The 27,590-nt window shown below is 40.2% G+C and overlaps 1 protein-coding gene across 1 annotated transcript; it reads left to right on the top strand.

Annotated features, from left to right (window-relative positions):
* The first annotated feature begins 96 nt into the window (after positions 1 to 96).
* On the top strand, positions 97 to 26,631 carry LOC143275673 (uncharacterized). Its single transcript, XM_076579965.1, has 7 exons — positions 97 to 505; positions 6,927 to 7,116; positions 11,186 to 11,378; positions 13,804 to 14,043; positions 17,081 to 17,296; positions 19,032 to 19,175; positions 21,206 to 26,631. Exons 1-7 carry the CDS (start codon positions 283 to 285, stop codon positions 21,473 to 21,475), a joined length of 1,476 nt encoding a protein of 491 aa, XP_076436080.1. The 5' UTR covers positions 97 to 282; the 3' UTR covers positions 21,476 to 26,631.
* Positions 26,632 to 27,590: the final 959 nt, after the last annotated feature.

Here is a 27,590-nt window from a genome sequence, read left to right as displayed (position 1 = left end):
TCACTTTGATCAATACACCGGTGATATTAAATGTCAAAGCACGCGCCACCTGCTGCACAACTTGACGACAGTGGCAGTCCCGGAATTTGGGACAACTAAATTGTCACCGGTTTGGTATTGCGAGGTTTGTTTTGTTGCACTTGTAACCTGGTCTCCTACTTAGGATAGGCGTTATATAAGTATCCATATCAAAATCAGAAATCAAACTGAAACTATCGTCCGGTTTCCGCAGAGGCGTGGATCGAGAGACGGGGTGGCAGACAGTATACAGAGGCGACAGCCATGGCCTACGTTCATACCCGCGTACTCGCCCTCAAGGTCCTACTGTGTGTGCTGGTGGCTGTGGTCATAATGTACAATGCGCTGGCCGTGGTCAGATACGTTTACCGTCCACTTTACTTTTACAATTGGCCTCGAGACCCCATCGACCCTGAGACCGCTCTCCGCTGGACAGGTCAGCCTCCGGCCAGAGGGGACCCTCAGTGGCAAAGACTGGACAGTCAAGGTAGGCCTGTTTTCTGGCAGGACAGTTTTGTTTGTTTGTTTGTTGTTAATTTTGTGTGATCATCTGTTTGATTCCTCTCTCTCTCTCTCTCTCTCTCGCTCTGTCTGTCTGTCTGTCTGTCTGTCTGTCTCTCTCTCTCTCTCTCTCTCTCTCTCTCTCTCTGTGTGTGTGTGTGTGTGTGTGTGTGTGTGTGTGTGTGTGTCTAGGGTAAAATGTGGGGGTAGGATGACGGATTACATCCAGTGTACTCCTGGGGTGAAACAAGGCGATGTTTGCAGTCCTATCCTGTTCTTTTTATTAACAAACTAACCTCGGAAATCATTAGAAACGGAAAACACGGTGTTAAGTTTACTGGTGACATTTTAGAGCTGTTTCTTCTCTTTCTTCTTGCAGCTGATGTTGCATTAATATCTGAAAATGACATTGGCTTACAAACACGCTTAAATAGTCTGTTTCGTGCTGCAACTTCACTTCGATTGAAAATAAATATGTCAAAAAGTAACATAATTGTTTTTAGAAAAGGTGGTTATTTAGGTCTAAGGGAAAGATGGACGTATGGCGGGGTAACGATGCCTGTTGTTAATATTATATACATTTACTTAGGAATATATTCTTCAACTAAGTTTCACGGCTGCATGTAAGGAGTAGAGCTAAACACACATTACTTTGTATCATGAAAAAAAAAAGTTAAGATTAGAAAACCATTCTTTTGAAATGTTTATGAAACTATTTGACTCTCAGATGCAACCTATCGTTCAACATGGAGCTGAAATTTGGGGTCTTTCTAACGCTGCAGTCTTCTATGAGAATGTACATTTATTTGCGCTGAAAAGGTTTCTAGGAGTAACCATGAAAACGCCAAACGATTTGATCTATAGTGAGACAAATATATATCCGAGATATATATCTCAAATCTATAACAAGATGTATCTCTTACTGATTAAAAGTAACATAAATGGGAGATTTCAGGTTGCCAAGAAAGAATAATATGTTATATAATTTGGATCTTAGGGGAAAGACAAACCGGGTGTCAAAGATAAGAATGAAATTACTCGAAATGGGATTTGGTTACGTGTGGTTGCAGCCAGGGGTAGGAGATATAAATGGATTCATTCGAACATTTCGAACTAGATTAATTCATTGTAGATGGCCAGTATGGTCATGTCATGTTCAAGACAGTGATCGATTCATGTTTTATCGGCAATTCATGTCTATGCAATCTGTTCCGATTTACATGTCAATGAAAATGGAAAGGCATTTGAAATATGTCAATGTTTTAGATTTGGGTTATCCGATCTCTATCGTCACCGCTATCGCTATAGTAAATCTAATGAACATGATCATATTTGCCCTTTGTACAGATGCGCCGAAGAAAATGAACTTCATTTTGTGTTATGTTGCCCTGCCATGAATGATCTTAGGCATCAGTTAATTCCACAAAAAATATTGTATTTGTATTTGTATTTATTTTTATCACAGCAGATTACTCCGTGTGAAATTCGGGCTGCTCTCCCCAGGGAGAGCGCGTCGCTATACTACAGCGCCACCCATTTATTTGAATTTTTTCCTACGTGTAGTTTTTTTTTAATTTGTTTTTCCTATCGAAGTGGATTTTTCTTCAGAATTTTGCCAGGAACATCCTTTTTGTTGCCGTGGGTTCTTTTACGTGTGCTAAGTGTATGCTGCACACGGGACCTCGGTTTATCGTCTCATCCGAATGACTAGCGCCCAGACCACCACTCAAGGTCTAGTGGAGGGGGATAAAATATCGGCGGCTGAGCCGTGATTGGAACCAGCGCGCTCAGATTCTCTCGCTTCCTAGGCGGACGCGTTACCTCTAAGCCATCACTCCACATATTATAATCATCCATCTTCGGCTTTCCTTGCTTCTGTCATCAACAAAAGAATCCATTGTAAAACAATCCGCTATCTACCTCTGAAAGGCATTCAAAAGGGGGGCGGGGGAGTGGGGTTTGGGGGTGTGTAGATGCATTGTTCATGAACGGCTATTCGCCGCTGTTTAAAGAAACATCGACCAGACCTCTTCCGGACCCTAAGCTTTGCCCGACGATCCACCCGGAACCGAGAGTGGCACCCAACAACTACTCTCGCGTGCTGTCTCCCGCTCTTGTAGCAGGATTAAGTTAAGGAAGTTAAGTAACTGGGTTAAGTGGACAAAAGGAGTTCAGCGCCATCACACACCCGCTCGCCCGGCACGAACCTATGTCCGTGCTCATCCACCCGTAACCTTGTTTGCTGGCACTTCATTATTGGTTGGGAGACCATTGGTTTGGGGTGAGGGGGCGAGGGAAGGTGAGCGTGGGAGTGGAGAATGGTTTGTTAGAGATTTGGGAGGGACGCATGTGTGTGTGTGTATGTGTGTGTGTGTGTGTGTGTGTGTGTGTTTACGTTCATTGTCAGGAATTCACCACTGTTCAAAAAGAGCCCACTACCCGGCTGATCGTGAGGTTGACCCGATCCACCCGGAACCGAGAATAGTGCCACGAAGTGACGACACAGAGCTGGAATCTTGAAGTAGGAACTCATTTTAATCCTATATACCCGGATGACGAACACGGGTAGATAACACGCAGTGGTCATATTACAGCTGCCACACATTTCTTTCTATCCATCCGTCATTAGTTTGCTGACCCTTCATATTTCTTTTCTTTTTTTTTTTCTCTTCTTTTTTTTCTGTTTGTTTGTTTTTCATTGTCGGTTGGTTGGGAGAAGACTTGTGCGGGGTGGGGTGGGGTGGAGGCGAGTGGGGTGGAGGCGAGGAGGGAAGGAGGGGCAGAGAAGGACGAGTGCGCGTCTGTAGGTGAGGATAGTGAAATAAGGTGTAGGTGGGGTAGGGGAGAACGAGGAGATGGGGGATATGTGTGTCAGTCTTCAGTTTTAAGGGGGTTTATTCTCTCTGTTTTGAGTGATGTGTGTGTGTGTGTGTGTGTGCGTGTGTGTGTGTGTGTGTGTGTGTGTGTGTGTGTGTGTGTGTGTGTGTGTGTTGAACTCCACTGCGGATTGAGATATTTTGCAGGGTGAGTGGCAAGCCTGTGGATGCACAATTAATTTCCAAATGGATGAATAAAGTGATATTGTATTGTAGTGTGTGTGTGTGTGTGTGTGTGTGTGTGTGTGTGTGTGTGTGTGTGTGTGTGTGTGTGTGTGTGTGTGTTCTTTGTATTTGCTAAATCTTCTGCAAAGTACGGTTATCATTGTGACCGTCTTCATAATACGACTGTAATTAGTTTTCAATGTGTCTCACAGAGGTTTTTCTCCTAAAATCCGGTGATCGGCAAACTCTGGTGTTGTTTTGTCTAATTAAAACAAATCAAAAAGTCCTGCTGGAATCATTTTATGTGTATCATAATGAGATTACTCTGGTCAAAGTCTCTCGATCTCCAGTGCTACAAGCAATGAGATTTAATCAATATATGATGTTGTTAAAAATACTGCAGCTGTGTTATGTGTTCACTATGTGCATGTGCAGTTTTCCGAGCACACCTAAAGCCTCGGCTTGTATCTGCTCTATGTCTTGGCAATGTCTTTACTTGCTTTTGAGAATAAAATCATGTTAAAAACAACAACAACAACAACAACAGAACTAATCATGAAAACTCCAAATTTGAAACTTGCGGTTGCGGGTACGGCGTGGGTGTGAGTGTGGGACAAAAAAAGCTTTATTGTTATGATGATCATTATTGTCATTTTCTGAATTCCCAGCGGGTTACCTGTTTATCATTCCTGTTTGTCTTCCTTACCATATGTAACATGTTTGTGAGCAAACGTCTTTGCAAAACTCGAACTTTAAAACTATGTATTCATTACTACTTATTTGAATTAAATTAACCCATTTACGTTTTTTGACTCCCTTGTGTAAACAAAGTGAGTCTATGTCATAGCCCGGTGTTTGGTTGTCTGTGTTTGTGTGTGTCTGTATGTATGTCTGTGTGTCCGTAGTAAACTTTAACATTGCCATCTTCTCTGGAAACACTTGTCTGCCAATACCAAATTTGGCATAAACATAGTATGATGAAACAAACTTCACAGTCATATCAAACATAGGTTTTAAGTCTCCCGAATTAAGCTGTATTTCCAGATCATTAACGGTTTATTTCGTTGAGATTCGTTCCGAAATCCGAAAATTCTAAAACAAACCGCTTCCCACTGAGTTGTTAGGTGGGGTGTGTTTCAAGAAGATGACATGACCTCGTTTTACTTGTCCACAATCAAAAGAAAAGAAATACAAACTCTGGACAGAACACATACAGCGATACTAACTACACCATCGACATGTTTACTGCATATGGATATTCTAAAGTGGACACCGATTTCACTGGAATGAACATAAATGAAAACAAGAGAGGCAAGGCCTTCAAGACTCACTTGTGACACACTTTAAAATAATTTTAAAAAATCTAATCGTTAAAATGCGTTCTATATTTGTTATTATAAAGCTTTGGGTTAAAAGAAAAAAAAGAAAGTCTTAACGGCAGATTCGAAACCCGCGTGTTCGGGTGAGAAGAATCTGTCTTACCCATTACACTATCGTGGCTCGTTAACTGAAGTGCAAAAATATAATATTTAAACATGCTTATTTAAAGGGCGATAAATCGATTGCGGTATTCGCAGTGAGAACGCTGTTTAAATCATATTATTCTGGTGTATCTTGGGCATTCAAAAAATCTTTAAGGGCAATTAAAAATTATTTTTAAGTCCGCGGTAAAGGAGACGTGGCTATCGCCGCAATCACACTGCAACATTTAGCCGTTTTCTCTGGATCTAGATAGATGTACGAGTTTAGTTACACCCGGTTGACACGGTCGATTCAATTTATCTTTTATGTTCATTCTAGTTTTACATTTTAAAGTTGATATGAAAATTGAGTATTTTGTTAAACTAACATGTAGAGCCAAGTACAAGTACTTCAAAACGTCATATGAAGTGAAAAAGACTTCATTTTGAGAAAAGTCAAGACTGGAAATTTTTACGTTTCATCAATTCAAGGGTATTAACTCTCATGGTGTATTATTTTTAACTGTGAATTCCACTGATTCTATGGATATTTTTATGGCAGTTTGAGGCATAATCGAATAAGTGATGAGGCGTTCACAACTCTTTCTCTGATTAAATATTTAACGGTCTCCTTCTCCAACTTTCCATCACATGCTATCGTGTATTGTCGATTGAATATAGGATTGAACGGGCAGGTCAACAGCTTGAAACAAAATGGCGTCGTTCGCGTTCGCGAAGAATATGAGCACGCGCTTTGAATATGTATAAATATGTGTACGCAGTTGAATTTTGCCCATGACCCTCAGGGCTCAGCCAATAGATCTATAAAGTCCACTCGTCATATTGATTTTAGTATTTTCCGAAAAAGACCACTTGGGCGAATGAACATAGTGAAAGACCTGTACACTGAGAGTAAAGTATACAAGTTTTTTTTTTATGTATTGAGTATAATTTCAAAATGTAATGTTTAAGATGAGAAAAATCAGTTTAAAGCAAATTAAGCCCCCTAGCATTAATTACAGAGTGATTTCCCTTCTTTACTATCTGCACCAAAACGTTTGCAAAATAAATAAAAATTCCATGCTTAGCAAAAGAAGTTCCTGTTTGAACAAAAAAAATGATAAAAATGACTGTTCTTGTTGTCGTGTCAGAATATCAGATCAAAGTGCCAAGTTTAGAGAATAAAAAAAAAATATATATATATATAACAGTTAATTCAGTTTGCATATAATTTGGCTTCTTTTTCATATTTTTGTGCCCATCCCAGAGGTGCAATATTGTTTTAAATAAGATGACAGGAAATAACTGAATTTTTCCTATTTTTATGCCAAATTTGGTGTCAACTGACAAAGTATTTGCAGAGAAAATGGCAATGTTAAAGTTTACCACAGACACACACACACACACACACAGACATCCGAACACCGGGTTAAAACACAGACTCACTTTGTTTACACAGCCCCTTGTGGACTGATTTGTGCAGGCCTTAGAGCTACCATGTTTTGCGATGTGCTTGAAGTGATGGCAATGTCTCATTTACCGCCGAAATAAAATAATTTTATTTTTAATATAATTATCATATTATTCATACAGAACACTTTTACGATTTATTTAATCTCTCTTTTTTTTCTCCTCATGATTCCTTTACTGTTAACGATTTTTGTAATGTCTTTTGTTTTTTCCCCATGATTCCTTTACTGAATAAAGCGCGAAACACGAGTGAGTCTTGAAGGCTTTGCCTCTTGTTTTTGAATCTACCTTCCTATCTATATGTCTGAATGTCTATCTGTCTATCTATCTGTCTGTCGATATATCTGTCTATCGATATATCTATCTACCTATCTATCTGGCATCACATGCATAAGGCCACAATATCATGGTTATCAACTGAATTCTCTATCATAAGGGAAGGCCTTCGTCTATGCGGCTCATTACGACGACATCAAGTGGCCACCCCTGATTCGAGTGATCGCTACCGCAGAGGACCCTCTCCCTTATTTCTATGTGACGTGTCGTTTCTATGACAAACACGATGGTGACGTCATTGCCAGCGTCACGGGTTCGCTGCTGCACTTTCGGGAGAGCAATGAGCGAAGGTAACAATCTCTCTCTCTCTCTCTCTCTCTCTCTCTCTCTCAGAAGATGAAAATCATTTTCTATTCAACTGCAAAAGATACGATGAATTGCTTAAAAAAACTGTACCCTTTTCAAAACAGCTCCAGCGTGGAGAAAAGATTTGTTTGGCATACTGATGACAGAAAATGAAGATATGATACTTTCTCTTGCAAAATATGTATCTGAGGCAATAAATATACGGAAAACGTCCATCATCGGCCCAAATACACATTAATCAATTGGAAATTAGTATGGGTTCTATAAAGAAAAAATCATGGATAAAAAGTAAGGGTTCCATTTGGATGGTCAATCTCGACATTGCAATTATTTGATGTGTTCGTATTGATATGATGGGTTTTAATGTTGAGGCATGAATAATTATTTCAGGATTTATATGTACTTCAGTATGTGTTTGTATTGATATGGTGTGTGTTGATATTACATTCGTGAATATTAATTTATTATATGATTTATCTGTACTTTGTTTTTTGTGTACTGTACAAACCTTGGAGACGAACGACTGAAAAAAGGCACATTACCCCCATGTCACACGTATTCTAAGCTAATGACAAAGTGTCGCAAATCTCTTATTCGTTTATGTTGTTTCAATTTTTTTTTCTTTTTTTTTTTTGTTGTTGTTGCTTTTTTTCTATTCCATTTTTTCAGTATTCAGTGTTCTCTCTCTCTCTCTCTCTCTCTCTCTCTCTCTCTCTCAATCTCGACATTGTGATTATATGATGTGTTCGTATATATTGATATGATGGGTTTTGATGTTGAGGCATATATAGTTATTTCAGGATTTATATGTACTTTAGTATATGTTTGTATTGATATAGTATGTGTCGCTGTTACATGCGTAAATATTTATTATATGATTTATATGCACTTTGTTTTCTGTGTACTGTCCAAACCTTGGAGATGAACGACTGAGAAAAAGGCACATTACCCCCCCTGTCACATGTATTTTAAGCTAATGAAAAAGTGCCAAAGTGCCGCAGATCTCTTATCAGTTTACGTTGTTTCAATTCTGTTTTTCTTCCTTTGTTTTGCACCATTCTGTTCTGATTAGTACATACTATGTCACTAGAGCTTTTCGGTTAATGACATTAAACATTTCAGTGTTCCAGTGTTCTCTCTTGAAAGGAACAGTTTTCTCCCATCATTGCAATGTGCATCTCTGTTAGCATAGTAATACATTCACATTATGCAGTAGTGTGTCATTATTGTGTTACTTGATATACAACACACACACACACACACACACACACACACACACACGCACGCACGCACGCACGCACACACACACACATACACGCACACACAAACACATATGTATGTATATAAATAAATAAATACACACACACACAGATCTCTCTCTCTCTCTCTCTCTCTCTCTCTCTCTCTCTCTATATATATATATATATATATAGTTATCTGATATGTAGCATACATAATAGATAGATAGATAGATAGATAGATAGACTGGGATGTATGCACACACAGTACTTTAAACATGCAGGTACCTTAACCCAACACTCAGCTTATGTCACAGATTGACATAAGTTTACAGTTGGGCCAACAGTATCAGTATCAGTAGCTCAAGGAGGCGTCACTGCCTTCGGTAAAATCCATATACGCTACACCACATCTGCAGACATCAAACAGATGACTGGTCAGCAGCTTAACCCAACGCGCTCAGTCAGGCCTTAAGAAAAAAAAAGAATAAATAAATAAAACAAAATAAAATAAAATAACAATAATAATAATAATAATAATAGATACATACATAAAAATTCTACTAATAATAGTAATATGATAATTGTTGAAGTCAACTCTAAGCGCGCGCGCACACACGCGCGCACACACACACACACACACACACACATACACACACAGACAACAATGATGATAAATAAGCAAATAAATGTAAAACATGTCGACACACATTCACACATACACACACACATGCATAACAGATATGCAACAGACATGCAGTTTCACAGATATGAAAACACAATCAAATACATATAAACGTACATGAGCCCCAACACACACACACACACGCACACACACACACACACATTACCCTGCATCCCCCTCTCCCCGCTCCTCCACAAACTCATTTCTAGGCTACGAATTGCAGCTTCCATGGCGCGCGCGCGCGCACACACACACACACACACTTACTTGTGCAAGCACACACACATACGCCCATATCCCCCACACCCAACCTCCCACACACACACACACACACACACACATATATATATATATATATATATGCACACCCGCACGTTCCAATATTCCGTTGCTTCCACAGTGTACATATGCATACACACACATACCTTATCCTCTACACACACACACACACACACACGCGTGCACAGAGCTGTCCTGACACGTATGTACACTTACACCCTTGCGCATGCACACACGCACACACACAGACACACAAATACACACACATACACACGCACAAAGGCTGCCACTGATTCGCCGCAAGAGGGTGGGAAAAGATCTCTGATGCCAAGAACGTGGAGTCTAGTGTGTTGCTCAGTCTGTTGTATTTGGAAAAGCCCACAGAGACTCTGTTCCGTTTTGAAGAAATTTGCACAATGTTGGAAATGATGCCGATATTCGTTTGGTTTGCAAAGCATTGTGCTGTACCTTTCTTGCTAGACTTACGGCCGTTCCCTCTCTCTACCTTTATTTCTTTGAGGCGATCGATGGTGTGATGGCCTTGCACCTGTTCTTTTTGGTATTCTTTGACTTTTCCGAGGATTTCCGATTTTCCTAGATATTGGCCACTCGTTATTGTTGCGTTACCAGCAAGTCTGTCAGCTCGCTCATTTCCCTTGTCCCGGGCAGTATGACCATGCAAGTTTTTTAATCTGAAAGTTGCGCATTGCCTTATGCCACTCTGGGCTTCCCATTCCAATTTCAATTTTCTGTATGAAGTTCATTGAGTCCGTTAGAATCATGGCATGTTGGTTTCCGAGCATATAGATAGATGATAGGCAGTGTCACAGCTTCAGCTTCCATCGTTAGGCTGGAGGTTGTGACTTTGTAGGCAGCATTCTCTTCCCTAATTGTTTTTTCCATTTTGTTTCGCAGTGAATCCCCAACCGGACTGGCCTTTGGTGATTGAACCATCTGTGTATATGATGATGTCCTCTTCTTTACTGTTTTCTTCTATGAGTAGCTTCACTTCCCGACAATGTCTTACAAGAGTGGGTGAAATGGCTGTGTTGAATAGATGATTGGTGTTTTCGGGGTTTTCCTCCCATTCTTTTGTTTCTTTCAGGTCTTGTAGTCGGCATACAAGCTGGATTGTGTCTTCTGCTTGCCCCATCCATGAGTCAGTTGGGCCAACAGCAAAGTGAGAGCTGTATTATCAATGGTTTCTCCATTGCAATGGAAAATCATTTAATTACAGCTTAGTCCATTAGGAGGCAAAATTGCACTGGCTCTTAGTGCTACAGCCTTGGGGGCTAGTTGGCCTTTGGGAACCATCCCAACGTCGACTGTCCTAAAACCCTCTTGGCCGAGAGAGTGGGGATGTACCTTGGGCAAGACACTCTCCACCATAATCAAATTCTAGCCCAGATAGTCAGGACAGCAGCTACCTCCTCTGCTGTTCTGATGGTCAAAGTCTAACACGACTATCATACAATACCTGGGGATGTAGGCACACACTGTACTTTAGAAATGCAGGTACCTGGGGATGTTTGTAAACACGGTACTTTACACATGCAGGTACCTGGGGATATTTGTACACACGGTACTTTACACATGCAGGTACCTGGGGATGTTTGTAAACACGGTATTTTACACATGCAGGTACCTGGGGATGTTTGTAAACACGGTACTTTACACATGCAGGTACCTGGGGATGTTTGTAAACACGGTACTTTACATATGCAGGTACCTGGGGATGTTTGTAAACACGGTACTTTACACATGCAGGTACCTGGGGATGTTTGTAAACACGGTACTTTACACATGCAGGTACCTGGGGATGTTTGCAAACACGGTACTTTACATATGCAGGTACCTGGGGTCCTACGTGGAGTGCCCAGTGGACAACATCCTCCCCGTGGCAGTCACTGTGGACACACACCGGGACCACGGGCTCAACTATATGCACGTGCGCTACAGTCACGACGTCACGTGGCCTGACCATCATCACATCCACCAAGCCTGGCCACCCCAGCCGTCTTCACCTTTACAGGGATCCTCACAGGTATTACTTAACTCACTCGCTGCCATTGTCCGCATATGCGGACATCGTCGGAGAAAGCGTTGGATGCCAATGTCCGCATATGCGGACTTGGATTTTAAAAAGTCGTGCTGTCGGAGTGACGCGTCGGATGCGAAAATCAAAAGCAGATGTGATATCTTACGTCACCTCTGGTCAGCTTTTCATTCACACACGCTGCGTGTGTGTCGCGATAAGCTCAACCGCACTTGATAACAAAGCGTGCCCCCTGTCAGCTTTGTAAGTTGTTTGACAAGATGGCGTCACGGCGAAGTGTTCGACACGGTCGGAGAGGTGAAATGTTACTCAACGTCGGAAATGATCCAAACTGAAGGCTCTGATGTCGAAGGAGATAATGTTGATTCTTCGGACAGTTAATTTGAACCAGATCCCGATGAACTAGAAACAGATTCGGCCACTGAAGAGAGTGTTTACAATGGAGAGGAAAGTGAGGAACATGTGCCAGCAGATGAGACAGACACAGACGATGAAACCACTGAGGAAACGGACGATTTTGCAAGTGTTTTCACCAGTGATTGGACTGACAATTTTTCCTTTTTCCCTCTTGCACATCCCTTCACTGGCATACCAGGTTTGTCAGCTGACTGGCCAGTCAACACCCAGCCGGTTGAGTTTTTTTCTTTGTTCTTTGATTTTCATTATGTAGAGACAATATTTTTTCTTGTATGAGTGAATTTCAACTTTCTTCACCACCTGTTCATACTTCATTGCATGCACTAGGTCTTCAGTTCCTCAAATAGTGTTAGAATGTGATGTGGAACATGTTGGTGTACCTTTCTGATGGGTGCAAAAATGCTAAAAAAATACACTAAATATGGATACCGCGATCAACATCAAGACGGTGAGTAAATACTTTGATTTTTTGCACACATATGGAACAACATTCCGTGCATACATATACTAAATATCAATTGTCTGGGTGTTTATTTGGTTTTTTTACAATTTTTTCCCCATCCTATACAACCCCTGGGTTTTCAGGGATTTTCAAGGGCAAAAACTCTTGGCATGGAGTGAGTTAATGTGTGATAATTATGAGACTGCATCATTTTGTGATTTGGAAGTGTGTGTGTGTGTGTGTGTGTGTGTGTGTGTGTGTGTGGACAGGTGTTCTATATGGACAGGTGCTGAATGTGGACAGTTGTTTATGTACAGGTGCTGTCATTTAAGTGTTTGATTAAATGCATGTTTACCACATTGACTTTTTTTTTTTTACATTGTACAGGGCAACTGAGCATGTTTCACATTGAAAGGCGCTGTATAGGAATACGTTTTATTACTGTCATTATCATTATCAATATCATGATTTTTAGTAGTAGTAGTAGTAGTAGTGGTAGTAGTAGTAGTAGTAGTAGTAGTAGCAGTAAGATTGCTTCCTTGGGATTAGATGCTCCCGCACGAGGCAGTCAAATATCAGCATACATCACGGTCCTCAGACAACTGGTTGGTGTCATCCCATCTGAGGTATTCTCTCTACAGTTTGCCGCCAGTTTAACTCTCTCCATACGAACGGCGAAAGAGACGACGTTAACAGCGTTTCTCCCCAATTACCACCATCAAAATATCACAAGCGGAAGGCTCTTACTCTGAAGAGGTGAATGTTGACAAAGAATACCACAATTCTGACGACGGAAGCTAAAGGTTGGGTCATTGAGACACCCACTGGACATCCGAGGGGTCTGTGTAGAGGAGAGTTAACTTGGGCCAAGATGGCGCGCGCATAATAATTATATTTCAGATTGTCATTCGTCACACCGTGTTTTGCTTTACCTGCCAGCGAAAGAAAGGGGTTGATATTTAAAACAAATGGATAGCTTCTGACTTTACTTTGGGGGTGAAGATTACACGCTGTTTTGTGGGAAGACCTTACAGAGTTTGCTTTTGAGCAAGACTGCGCATTCTCCGTTCGGAGATGATGCCGAATTATGTTTGATGAGTAATGGTTCCCGCTCTTCCTTTCATGTTTGATATGCAGCTGTTTAGCTCGAATGCTTCCATATTGCATCTGTATTATTTGAATCGTTGTTCCATGCTTGGGAAGGAGAAAAAAAAACTGCCATTGAAACACAGAAAAGAACAAGAAATTCGACAGCTGTTTGTTATCAAAATGCAGAGAAAGAAAGATGACCGCGAAGAATGCACGTGATTTCTTTCATTCCCCGCAGTATGATCATAGGTCATTTTTATTCTTGAAGTGTGAATGCAAGTAAACACCTATCTTTACCTTCCCACCCGTCCAGTCTGTAGGAATGAAATTGCTGCTGTCTCACTCACAACAGTAACCCCCCCCCCACACACACACACACACAAATACACATGCGCGCGCATGTTGTACACACACACACACACACACACACATTTCCACCTCATGTTGCGTTGCAAATGGATTCAGAGTTCCGGAGAGGACGAAGACACGGTAAGAGGGCGTGACGACAGCGGAACACCACAGTCAAGGCGTAACCAGAGTAACAGTTTTTTATGGAATGTCACGCGCTGTATCCCCGCCTTCCAAATGGGCTTCGACGATCACGTGAAGCTGGCGGAAATGGTGGCCATCAGTCGGCTGCTTGGTGTTCAACATTTCGTGTTTTACTTGCAACACGCGGGACCTCACGTCCTCCACCTGCTGAAGGTAAGACTGAGTTACCTCAATTTCGTCAAGGTTACCATTAATTAAAGGCCCCCCAAACACGGTTGGCTGTTTGGTGCAAAAACGATTTGGTGCACGGATCACAGCATCCTTGCAGGACATTTTGTAGGTTGGTAACAAAAGCAAACTTGATTGGTCATCAACTACCCCTTTGGAGTCACTTTCTGTAGGTGATTTGAGCACACACACACACACACACACACACACACACACACACTGTTTTACAGCGAAAATTTGCTGCTTTTTAAGAATACAAGTTTTAAGACTCGAAGAGCCTACTGTTGTTTATATTTTTATATTTTACCGGTCTTGGTATTCACCCCAGTGCTTTCTGCAAGGAGCGGTGCCCAGGATACGAAGAGAGTGTGAACTATCTATCTATCTATCTATCTATATATATATGTACATGTATGTACGCATGTATATATATATATATATATATGTATATATATATATATATATATATATATATATATATAGAGAGAGAGAGAGAGAGAGAGAGAGAGAGAGAGAGAGAGAGCAAATTAAGAGTATTGAAGTGGCACTTTTCTAAGCTTAGTCTTAACCACACTTAATTTATATCACTGAGATGATAAAATTGTCCCATTCTGATATGGACAGGTATGCCATATGGGCAGGTGTTGAACGTGGACAGGAGTCCTGTATGGACAGGTTGTGTGTGGACAGGTGTTCTGCGTGGACGGGTATTGTGTGTTGAAAGGTGTCCTTTGTGGACAAGTGTTACATGTGGACAGGTGTACTGTATGGGCAGGTGTTGTATATAGACAGGTTTACTATATGGGCAGGTGCTGTATATAGACGGGTGTACTATATGGACAGGTGTTGTATATAGACAGACGTACTATATAGGCAGGTGTTGTATATAGACAGGCCTTCTATATGGACAGGTGTCGTGTATAGACAGGTGTACTATATGGGCAGGTGTTGTATATAGACAGGTGTACTATATGGACAGGTGTTGTTTTTTTTTGACAGGTGTACTATATGGGCAGGTGTTGTATATAGACAGGTGTACTGTATGGGCAGGTGTTGTATATAGACAGGTTTACTATATGGGCAGGTGCTGTATATAGACGGGTGTACTATATGGACAGGTGTTGTATATAGACAGACGTACTATATAGGCAGGTGTTGTATATAGACAGGCCTTCTATATGGACAGGTGTCGTGTATAGACAGGTGTACTATATGGGCAGGTGTTGTATATAGACAGGTGTACTATATGGACAGGTGTTGTTTTTTTTGACAGGTGTACTATATGGGCAGGTGTTGTATATAGACAGGTGTACTGTATGGGCAGGTGTTGTATATAGACAGGTGTACTATGTGGGTAGGTGTTGTGTATAGACAGGTTTACCATATGGACAGGTGTTGTATGTGGACTGGTGTTGTGTGTGGACAGGTATCCTTTTGGACAGGTGTTTCATGTGGACAGGTTTCCTATATGGACAGATGTTGTATATGGACAGATATCCTATTTGGGCAGGTGTTGTGTGTGGAAATTTGATCTATATGGACAGATGTTTTGTGTGGATAGGAGTTCAAAATGGACAGATGTTGTAAGTGGTCAAGTATCCTATGTGGACAGGTGTTCTATATGGTTGATTTGTGATTATTGTATGAGATTGATTAGCATTAACTTTGTATCTATGCATTTTATGTTCCTTACGTATCTATGATGAATGACTGTGAAAGTATGTAATCGTAATATGTGTATGATTGTGATCATTGTACGAAAGATCCTTATTAACTTAGCTTTTCAGCATTTTATGTCTTTTATGTGTTTACATTGAGTGACTGTGATTGTCGTGTAGTGTTTACGTAAAATACACCACACATGAATTTCTCTTATTGAGATGATAAAGTATTCTGTATTGTGTATATGGGTAGCTGTTGTGTGTGAACAGATGTCCTATATGGACAGGTATTGTGTGTGGATAGAAGTTCCTTAAGGACAGGTTTTGTGCGTGGACAGGAGTTCTATATGGACAGGTGTTGTATGTGGACAGGTATACTATATAGACAGGAATGGTATGTGGATAGGTATCCTATATGGACAGGTATTGTATGTGGAGAGGTGTTCAATGTGGATAGGTATTGTATGTGGACAGGTGCTCCTATGGATATGGGTTGTATGTGCAGGGGTGTTCTCTATGAACATGTATTGAATGAAGTTGTTCTATTTGGTGTGATGTTGTATGTAGACAGACGTTCTATATGGACAGGTGTTGCATTTAGACAGTTGCTCTCTTCGGGTAGATGTTTGTTCTATTTGGACAGGTGGTATATGCGGACGGATGTTCGATACGGGCAGGTACTGAATGTGGGCAGTTGTTTATATGGACAGGTACTGAATGTGGACAGTTGTTTATATGAACAGGTACTGAATGTGGACAGTTGTTTACATGGACAGGTACTGAATGTGGACATGTGTTCTATATGGACAGGTGCTGAATGTGGACAGTTGTTTGTGTACAGGTGCTGAATGTGGACAGTTGTTTGTGTGCAGGTGCTGAACGTGGACAGGTGTTCTATATGGACAGGTGCTGAATGTGGACAGGCGTTCTCTATGGACAGGTGCTGAATATGGACAGGTGTTCTATATTGACAGGTGCTGAATGTGGACAGGTGTTCTATATGGACAGGTGCTGAATGTGGACAGGCGTTCTATATGGACAGGTGCTGAATGTGGACAGGCGTTCTATATGGACAGCTGTTCTATCATTTTTTGTGTTCAGGTATCCTGTGTGGACAGGTATTGTATGTTGACTGATGGTGCATACAAGCAGGTCGGTGAATGTAGACAGTTGTTCTGTGTGGATAGGTGCTATATGTGGACAGGTGTTCTATACAGACAAACGTAGAACGCGGAAAGTTGTCCAATACGAAAATATGTTGCATGTGGACAGGTGTTGTGCGGCGACAGGTGTTCCTTGATACAGGACAGGTGTTTATTTGTTGCTGGTTTAAAAGAAAACCCCAAACAATGAAACAACAGGTGCTACAGGCCCAGGGGGACGTGGAGGTCCACACGTGGAACCTGAACCTGAAGGAGAAGGAGATGACCTACGCGGGCGAGTTGGCCTCCATCAACGATTGTCTGTACCGCCACCTGTGGACCTCCCGATACCTGCTCTTTGGGGACGTGGACGAGCTGTTCGTACAGCGGGACAGCGCCTCGATCACAGACCTGCTGGACCAGCAGTTCTCTTTGGTCAGTTGTATAAAAACTTATCTCCCTGACTAAGTGTGTAAAGGGTAGGGGGTGGAGTCTCCGATAAACTAAACTCCCTGGGAAAGTGTCTAGGGGTAGAGGTCTTTCTGATAAACTGATCTCCATGGCCAACTGTTTAGGGGTAGAGGGTGGGGTCTTTCTGATAAACTGATCTCTCTTGCCAACTGTTTAGGGATAGGAGGGTAGGGGGGGGGGGTCTTCCTGATGAATTGATCTCCATGGTTAAATGCGTAGGGGGTGGGGTATTTCTGATAAACTCAATAGCTAAGTGTGTAAGGGGTAGGGGATGGAGTCTCCTAGATAAACTGATCTTTCGGTGCAAGTGTGTAGGGGTAGGTTTATTTCTTATAAACTGATCTCCCTGGCCAACTGTTTAGGGGTAGGAGGTGGAATGTTTCTGATAAACTGATCTCCCTGGCCAACTCTTCAGGAGTAGGGGTGGGGTCTCTGATGAACTGATTTCCCTCGCTAAGTGTGTAGGGGTAGAGGGTGGGATCTTTCCGATAAAGTTATCTCCCTGGCTAACTGTTAAGGGGTAGGGGGTGGGGTCTTTCTGATAAACTGATCTCAATAGCTACATGTGTAAGGGTGGGTCTTTCTGATAAACTGATATCCCTGGCTAAGTGTGTATAGGTAGGGGGTGGGGTCTCTCTGATAAACTGATCTCACTGTGCAAGTGCCTAGGGATAAGGTGTAGGATCTTTCTGATAAACTGATCTCCCAGGTCTAGTGTTTAGGGTTAGGGTTGGGGTATTTCTGATAAACTGATCTCCCAGGGCAACTGTTTAGGGGTAGGGGTGGGGTCTCTCTGATAAACTGATCTCCCAGGGCAACTGTTTAGGGGTAGGGGTGGGGTCTCTCTGATAAACTGATCTCCCAGGGCAACTGTTTAGGGGTAGGGGTGGGGTCTCTCTGATAAACTGATCTCCCAGGGCAACTGTTTAGGAGTAGGGGTGGGGTCTCTCTGATGAAGTGATCTCCCCAGGCAAGTGTTTTGGAGTGGAGGAGTGGGGGTGTGGGGGGTGGGGCTTTCCGATAAGCTGATCTCCTTTGGCAAGTGTTTAGCGGTAGGGGGTGGGATCTTTCTGATTAACGGATCCCTCTAGCTAAGTGTGTAGGGGTATGGGTGAGTCTCTCTGATAAACTGATCTCTCTGGCCAACTGTTTATGGGTATGGAGTGGGATCTGTCTGGCTAGCTGATGATCTACCCAGTAAGCTGTGTAAGTGGAGGGAGGGACCTGTTTGATAAACAAACGGATGCTAATTTTTGAAGAAATCACTATAATCCAACAACAAATAGTAAAACTGCTGCTAGTTCTGCTGCTCTTGCTGCTATTTCTATTCCTGCTGCTATTGCTTCTACTACTACTACTGCTGCTGCTTCTATTACTGCTGCTTTTACTACTAGTACTGCTGCTACTGGTGTGTGTGTGTGTGTGTGTGTGTGTGTGTGTGTGCGTGCGTGCGTGCGTGCGTGCGTGCGTGTGTGTGTGTGTGTGTATGTGTGTGTGTGTGTGTGTGTGTGTGTGTGTGTGTGTGTGAGCCATGACAGCTTTTTGCTCACACAAATAATATTGTCAATTTGGCAAGCACATTAAAAAAAAAAAAAAAAAAAATCCGCAGGAAGAATATTACGCAAATATTTGATTCATAGATTTGATAAGCTGTATCTTCACCCATCCATCCCCAAACCCTTTTTCCTTTTGTCAACAGCGCGAGGAATGCGGTGCCTTCCTCTTTTTGAACGTGTTCTTTAACATGCGGCTTCCAACCTCACGCCCTCCCAACGTCAATACAATACAGGCAAAGCAACTGAACCGATGTCAAATATTGACACACACACGACGACACATAGAGGTAAGTTCATCCTTTGCCTTTAAATCAACAAAATTCGATCAGTCGCTGGTCACGTTTTTCTCTCCTTTCATTCCTCTTCTCAGATTCTTTCGGTTTTTTTTTTTCAGATTTAACTGAATGATCATTCACACATCAGACAGGCACAGACACAGACAAACACAGACAGACAGACACACATACATGCCCATAACAAACATTTCCAAATGCACAACAATGGCGCATAAAAGTTGAGAAAACAAATGTCTTTAACTCCAAATGTTTATCTAGACATTTGGAAATTCAGTTAACTTATTCATAACTAACATGTCTTTTTTTGGGTCTCCTTTGAGCATACTACAAAAATTAAAAACTGATTTTGGAGACAAATATTTTTAGGAACGTCTATTTCGCAACTGATCAAAATTTGGACATTCCATTATAAAATGGAAGTCATCCCTAATCACAGACATGTTATAGACCTTACATAGCCATAACTCTCGTTGTATGCCTTTGTGTCTCCCTGTTCCTATTTCCACCTTATAATAGCTACTTCGAAATTGGAAGAAGCTAATACGTTATTTTCAGGCATTTGACATACATTTTTATCTGCAAAATTCACTTTTAAAATTTTGATAGAACAAACATTTATTATTCGTCTCTAGAGCATGCCTATAGATTTTGAAAATTATCTCTCAAAGCAATGCTGATATTCTTGCAGAAAGATTCCCCCTCTAAGAAGGATTGAGCATCCCAAACATAGTCATACCCTGTTTCTATTAAAATTTTGTCTGATATTACTGATCCATTTTGAAGAATGAGGACCATTTCGATATAAATGAAGTAATATCAAGTATATTTTTTTCATGATTTTTGTGTATGTTTCATAACACTAATCTAGTTCAGAATCGAATCATTCTCATTTTCACTAATACGCTAATTGGATAAATACCAGTTTTTTTCCATAAATCATTTAGGTCATCGTATTCCTGTTCAGTTTGAACAAGCGTTTCAAAATTTCCATTTGAATTTTTTCAGGTATATTTACATTCTCATAACCCCATATTTCCGCGCCATACAACAAAATAGGAACAATCATGGAATGGTACATGTCCAGAACAATTCGTAAAGGTAAATCTTGATTTCGGGCTGACGGAAGTTACAAAAGTACAGCTTTGTGAGCCTCTTTATAAATCATTTTTTAGCTTTGTAAAAAGTGCCATTTCTTTGATACCAAGATATTAAAAAGAATCGACAACATCCAAACATGCATCACCAAATTAAAAATCAGACTCGCTTTTTTGTATAATCAAATATCACATTAGTTTTCTTTACATTAACCACTAGTTTCCATTTCAAACAATATTTATGAAAGACACTGAGGAATTGTTGTTATCCTTCGTCTCAGAAAGTAAATTTGTTCCATCTGCATACAAGTGTACAAATAATCGCCTGTAACTACCTAAACTGTAACTATATGAAAAAGAAAACGCGGCTATACAAGGGCATCCAGGAGTCATGACCTGGGTGCGGCCCGGCCCGCTTAGAGTGCAAGGAGTTCAGGGTCGAAACACTTCACTGAAGGGGGCTTCTTCTCTGAAGACCTTGTACTGTCCATGTCTCCCTAGAGTTTCTTATAATTAAATCTGAGATGTTAACATTCAATAAAAGATAACAGATGGACTCTAAAGTTCCGTCATATACCACTCTATATCATGAAGATACAAAGAAAAAAGGAAAAGCGAAAGATTTTCTCCACGTCGTAAACCCTTACAAATGCTAACGAAATCCGATATTCACCATTTAAAAACACACATGACTTAATTCTATTATACATGTTCATTTGACACGCAAAGTTTTACAATTCAGTTTTTCATGAGCATGTTATTGCCACAACCCACTTTTCCAAATTGAATGAAAGGCGTTTTTAAAATCAATAAAGGCACATTTTTTTTCTTTTTCATGGTGAAAATATGTATTAGTGCAATAAGGAATAATAGGGTCTGATTTGTGTTGGACTACTAATCCCCAGTCTCGGACACTCACTTGCACAGGTGCTGAACGCTGGAGTCCGTTCCAAACCGGTGGTGGACCCGCGCAAAGTAAAGACAGTCAGTGTCCACATCCTGGAGACACTACGTCATGACTACAAGGCTTGCACCATGGACACGCACTTGGGTTTGTTGCACCATTACAGGGACTCTGAGGTCCCACCTGAAGATAAACTGATGGACGACCCTTATCTGTGGGGCCTCTTTGATGAGATTCTGGACGAAACATCCTACATTTTGGAGGAATATGATGAAATGAATATGAACGAATAAATGCCGGGCGCGCGCACGCGCACACACACACACACACACACACACACACACAAGCGCGCGGGCGCGCGCATGCACACACACACACACACACACACACACAGATATATATATATATATATATATATATATATATTTATATATATATTCCAGATTCCAGATGGTTTATTCATGTATAGGCATAGGCCCCTTATGAAGGGGTATGTGAACAATATTCTTTTATATATAGACAAGCATCACGTTGCAACGCCTGTTAACGTCCAAATATTCGATTAAACAAACATATAAGTAAAACAGTGCTACGGTTCAGTATGTAGAACAATAAAATGCTGTCACGAAGTTACAATTTCTCTAAATTTGAAAACTTTATATAAAAATAGAGAAAATTTTCGAACAGTTTCAGAAGATGTTTATGACATTTGTAAGTTCAGTTTAACAATGTAGGTTGTCTATAACATTTAGGTGGAATGATTTCTTCTCGAATGTTCTTAAGAGATGGACAACAAAGAACAAAATGTATCTCATTGTCTTATGAGTCATTACATAATGGGCAAATTAAATTACTATCATTACATATTCTGTATCTGTAATGATGGACTGCTAATTCCGAAATACCTAATCTAAATCGAGTCGTTAAATATTTTAAATGTGTATCCATATTTAACACCAAGTAAGGTTTCAGATCAGACATATTGCAAACATTCTTATAAAAAACAAACCGTTCACTATTTTTGTATATGATCAGACCATTTCTGCCATCTACAATCATCAATCGTTGGCGAAAAACAGATATAAACGCTTGAATGCTGCCAACACATTGGTTTAACCAAACAAAACCAAAACCATACTCAAACAATGACGAATCTTAGTTACCCAATCCACTCTGCCTCTAGCATCTAAATTATATAACATATTATAAAGCGTTGCGTGGTATTCTGCTATCTTCCATTTCTAATAATCTGAGCCAGTAACGAACACATCTAACTGCCGAAACTAAATATATTGGATATCTATTCGTTTCACCATAAATTAAATCGTTGGGCGTTTGCCTATATACACCTGGATTTTTTTTCAAAGCAAAGGTATGTACTGTTTCACAATGAATGGCAGCTTTATCTAGACCCCATAATGGCGAACCGTATTGCGCTACAGGCTGTATTTGTGCATCAAATAGTTTGATAAACAGAACAAAAGAAATGTTATGTAACATATGCAACTTTTTCATAATGCAAACTAAAGCGTTTCTGGCTCTGCTAGCTAGATCTTTACAAGAACCAACAAAACTCAAGCGTGTGGAGAAAAATATGCCCACATATTTATAAACATTGACAACTGGCATCAAAACATCATCGTACACCCATCTTTCCCTGCTGCTCCGATGACCACCCTTACGAAATACAATAATATTACTTTTAGACATATTGACTTTTAACTGGAGTGAATTTCCTGCAATATGTAAATTAAGCTGTGTCTGTAAACCTATAACAGTTTCTGACATCAAAATAACATCATGAGCTAACAAAAGTATGAATAGTTCAAAGGAATTATTTGGGAACAGTGCACTGTGTCTTCCATTATTAATCACTTGGACTGCTAATTCATTTATAAACAAAGAGAAACAAAATCGGGCTGTATGCATCCCTCTGTTTAACTCCAGCTGTGCAATTAATAAATTCTGTAAGTTTAGCGCCACAGCGGACTCTAGTTCATACTACATCGTAAATGCTTTTAATGCATCTGTAATGTTTACCTTTCATACCATTCTTCAACAAAACTGGCCGAAGAAGATTACGATTAATAGAATCAAACGCCTTTTCAAAATCAATAAAAGCAACATAGAACTTACGATTAAAGGAAAACTGTTTCTGTACAAGTGCAAGCAACGTAAACATATGGTCCACAGTGGAGTATCCTTTTTTTTAAACCAGCTTGGTGGTCACCAGTGATATCATTCTCCTCTACCCATTCTTGCTATCTTTTGTTAATAATTATTCCAAACAGTTTACCACTTATGTCATTAAAGAAATTCCTCTATAATTATTGGGATTATTAACATCCCCTTTCTTATAAATGGGCAAAATTATTGATTCTATCCAATTATTTGGGTATACACCAAGTATAAACCAAGTATCTATAGTAATGTTATGTCTTGGCTGTTTCTTTTTAAACGAAACTTTATTGACATCATTCCAGAATTCCTTCTGACAACTAATGGAAACTACAAGCGTATTCATTAAAAATCTATTAAATTCTTTCGTTTTTCTTTGTATTAAACGTTTATATTCCCTCCTCGCAATTACATATGTATCAATATCTTCTACTTTTAAAGGGCCGTCTACTAATTCGTAACAAACTCCTTACCTTTCTTTTACTAATGCACACTCATGATCAAACCAATCATAAAATGCCTTACTTTTATTAACACGCACACATCTTTTCATACATTCTGCACTTTCATTTACACATTCATTAAACATTAATTGTGCTTCATTTACGTCAACATCAATCATATTCATTGCATAATCAATTTTTGTGCTAATGTCAACATTACGGAACAAATCAGCACACTCCTCATTCCATATTATTTTTTTCAATAACAGTGTTTTGATTTTCTTCATTAACATCAACATTCTTACCTCTTGGAAAACCAACGTGAAGTGCCAGTGGTAAATGATCCGAATCAGTACGTTCTAAGACTGTTAGTTGACATGAATCAAACATAAGAGTAAAGAGATCTTTCGAAAACATAAAGTAATCATTGACACTGCTTCCAGCATCAGAAATATAATTATGTATAGCGACCTACATGGTCACCCTCACATACCCCATTCAAAATATTCAAATTCAAGGCAGCGCACATATTCAACAGCAATTTTCCATAATTATTCAAAAACCTATCTTCAGAGCATCGTGATGCATTAACAGAATTACTTTTATGCTGCATACAGAAATCATCTATCACTGAAAGATCCTGACTAATGTTTGAAGTCCTACTATTCAAATCGCCATTTAAGATAAACATCGTGTAATAATAAACAGTCCTTCAAACACTCTTCAAGCATATTAATTCCGTTATCAATGTCAAAATAAGCATAAAAGGAAGATGTTTCGGGGAGAAAAAATGAGCAAAAAATACAGAATATATTTATCTAGTCCAAATAACGTCTTATCAATCAAAAATACGCAAACATTCTGATAATTCACATCAACAGATTTCACAAATGGACAATATTCATTTTTTTTTTTTTTTATCAGACAGACCACTCTTCCGGATCGTCTCCCTTGTTTGGAAAACTTCACAGCCGATTTACAAAAGGAAGTGTAACCAGAGAACAAATCAGGTCGACACTCTTCCATAAACGTTTCGACTAAACAAACAAAATCAAACTTTAAAATAAAGGACAAGAAATCAGGATCAACAAGTTTTGAAAACAACCCAATAATATTCCATAATAATAAGAAAAAAAGGCTTATGTACATCGTGTGTGTCAAAAGAACACATCGTGCTTTCTTCTTGTCTGCACGTGCAGCCAGACTTCTTTTTTTTCTTCTTCTTTTTTTTCCCCTTGTACATAAGGTTATATTTGACATTTCACGACATCAGTGTGATTCAACATTCACATAGCAAAACATTGGTCCATCAAGGGTTATTTTTCAATATGATAATACTTATAATAGTAATAATAAGATGAAGAACAATAACAAATAATAAAGAACAAGATAAACAAGATACCAAATGTCACATCATGGCATGTATTCATGTTGACATAGCTTCAAGGAGCACCAGTTTTTTGTTGTTTTTTTTGTTGTTGTTTTTTGTTGTTGTTTTTTTTTTTTTTATAAAGTGCTATTAAAGGATTAATATAATTATGTTATCCATTACCTGTGGCAGCTTACTTCTTTTATCAAAATTAATGTACAAACATGCCAAATTTTGCAGTATATTCATTTCTGATATTGTTAAAAATTCTGTCAAACATGCATCATTCATATACTGTTTTATGATGACAGTTTTCATTTTACTCAATGTTCTATTACCAACACAGAGTATGGTAGCCTTTTTTTTTTTTTAACAAAATCACAGTAATTCATTTCCATTGTGTGTACATGCTTTTTCTAACTTGTATCTATACTTGAGGCCAAGCAGGAATGCTTGCAGAGTTGGTTTTATTTGATTGATTCTACTCCTGTGTATATAAAATTTGTGCAGCCAGACTTCTGGTCAGCGGGGTTGTTCTGCTTCACCGAGCAGCACTGTCATCAGCTTTCCCAGCTTCCCTGTCTCACTCGCACCCAGGGAGGGGCAATTTTTATATGATGGCCGGCCATTCCCATATCTGCTTTCTTTCAGACCGTCGTGGTCATCCAGAAAGAACTTTCGACCATCGATGATCAAATGGTCAAATACCATCACTGCTCGTTTTCCTTCCTCCCTTGCTTTTTTAAGGTGTGGTGAAAGCTCTCGTCTGATCTCTCTGACACGCAAAGAGAAATCTTCACCCATAAAGATGCTGCTGCCTTTCAGATTCTTTTTTTGCCTTCAGGACCTTCACTTTATCTTTGTAAAAGAGCAGCGTGCTATGATTGGGGAGTCAGGCTCTGCGTTCAGTTTGTGTACACGCTCAAATTCAACATGGTCAACCATATCCAAACTGTCAGAAAGCACATCCCTTAACTTCCCTTCAGCTTGTTCATTTGATTCATTTTGACCTCTTGAGATACCATAGAAGATAAGATTATTCCGTTTTGACCTTCCTTCTTGGTCATCGGTCTTTTTTTCAAGTTGGTCTACTCTGGTCAAAAGATCTGAATTTTGTCTTGCCAAGTCCAAGTTTTCTTTTCTTAGCGTGTCCACCTCCTCCCTCAGATTGTTGAAGTCACTGTACAGGGTGGCATACTGGCCTTTTGGTTCATTCATATCAGACTCCATACCATCAAATCTACTGTCCATACCGTCAAATCTACAGTTTATGGTCTGCATCATATCCATCAGGTCTGCACGTGAAGGCTCTTGAGAGAGAGATTTGCTGCCTTTTATCACTGGAAGAAAAAGGGACCTTATTCCATGTGGCTTGAGGAGAAATAAACCGCAAAAGCGGTTATTTCCCTTACATTATCGTGTTTGCGCGCGCGCGTGTGTGTATGTGTGTGTGTGTGTGTGTGCGTGCGCGCGCGCGTGTAACCTGCCATAAACATTTCTATTTTAAGTAATAATTTTCGTGTGTCTGAATATCGGTTTGCTATACTTTCCTACGCTTTTTTCTCTCTCCCTTTTTAACTGTCCTCTCTCTCTCACTCTGGTCTGGGGGGCGTTTGCACGTGCAGGTAGGACAAGTTGTGTGTCACATCGTCCTGCATTTTTCCACAATATCTACGGATGTACTGCTTGTTGAGTGTCTAGCTTTGGTGACTAAGTTGATAAGTCACTATGCCTTCTGCACAACTCGATTTCAGAGTGTCTTGCGGTGCCTTTTTGTGGGTTTATCAGCATTTTATGTGGCTTAGGACTGTGCTGAAGAAAGAAAGTAGATTTCTCTACAGAACTTTGCCAGGGACAAACCCTTTTCTTCTTCTTCGTCTTCTTCTTCTTTTTTTTCTTTTCTTTTCTTTTTGGTTTTACTTGCGCTGAGTGGACGGGGAACTTAGTTTATCGTCTCACATCGAATGACTAGCGTCCAGACCACCGCTCAAGGTCCGATGGAGGGGGTAGGAGAGAAAATACTGGCGTATTGTGGGATTCGATCCGCGACTGTATTAATGATTATGAAAATGTCTACTTGGCCACCACACTACACCAAACCACACCACACCACACCACACCGCAACTGATGTGTGGAACCACTCCTTCCGGTATCAGGACATACACAGCACAGACACCTGAACTTCACTTTAGCCACACAGAATACAGAGTACAAAATGCTTTATTATCTCAACAAGAGAAATAATTCATAATTATGTGGTATAAAACAGAACCACCACCACCACCACCCCCCCCCCCCCCCCCCCCCCCCCAAAAAAAAAAGACAAGAAAATCAAAGTCATTCAACATGTACGTACATTTTTTTCTTCTTTTCAAATGACGGCGAGAGAAAGTGGGACTGACGAGAAAGAAGAGAAG

The sequence above is a fragment of the Babylonia areolata genome, chromosome 2 (genome assembly GCF_041734735.1).
Source record: "Babylonia areolata isolate BAREFJ2019XMU chromosome 2, ASM4173473v1, whole genome shotgun sequence".
NCBI lineage: Eukaryota > Metazoa > Mollusca > Gastropoda > Neogastropoda > Buccinidae > Babylonia > Babylonia areolata.
Note: the sequence above shows the minus strand (reverse complement) of the source record. Positions and strands in the feature narration are given on the sequence as shown.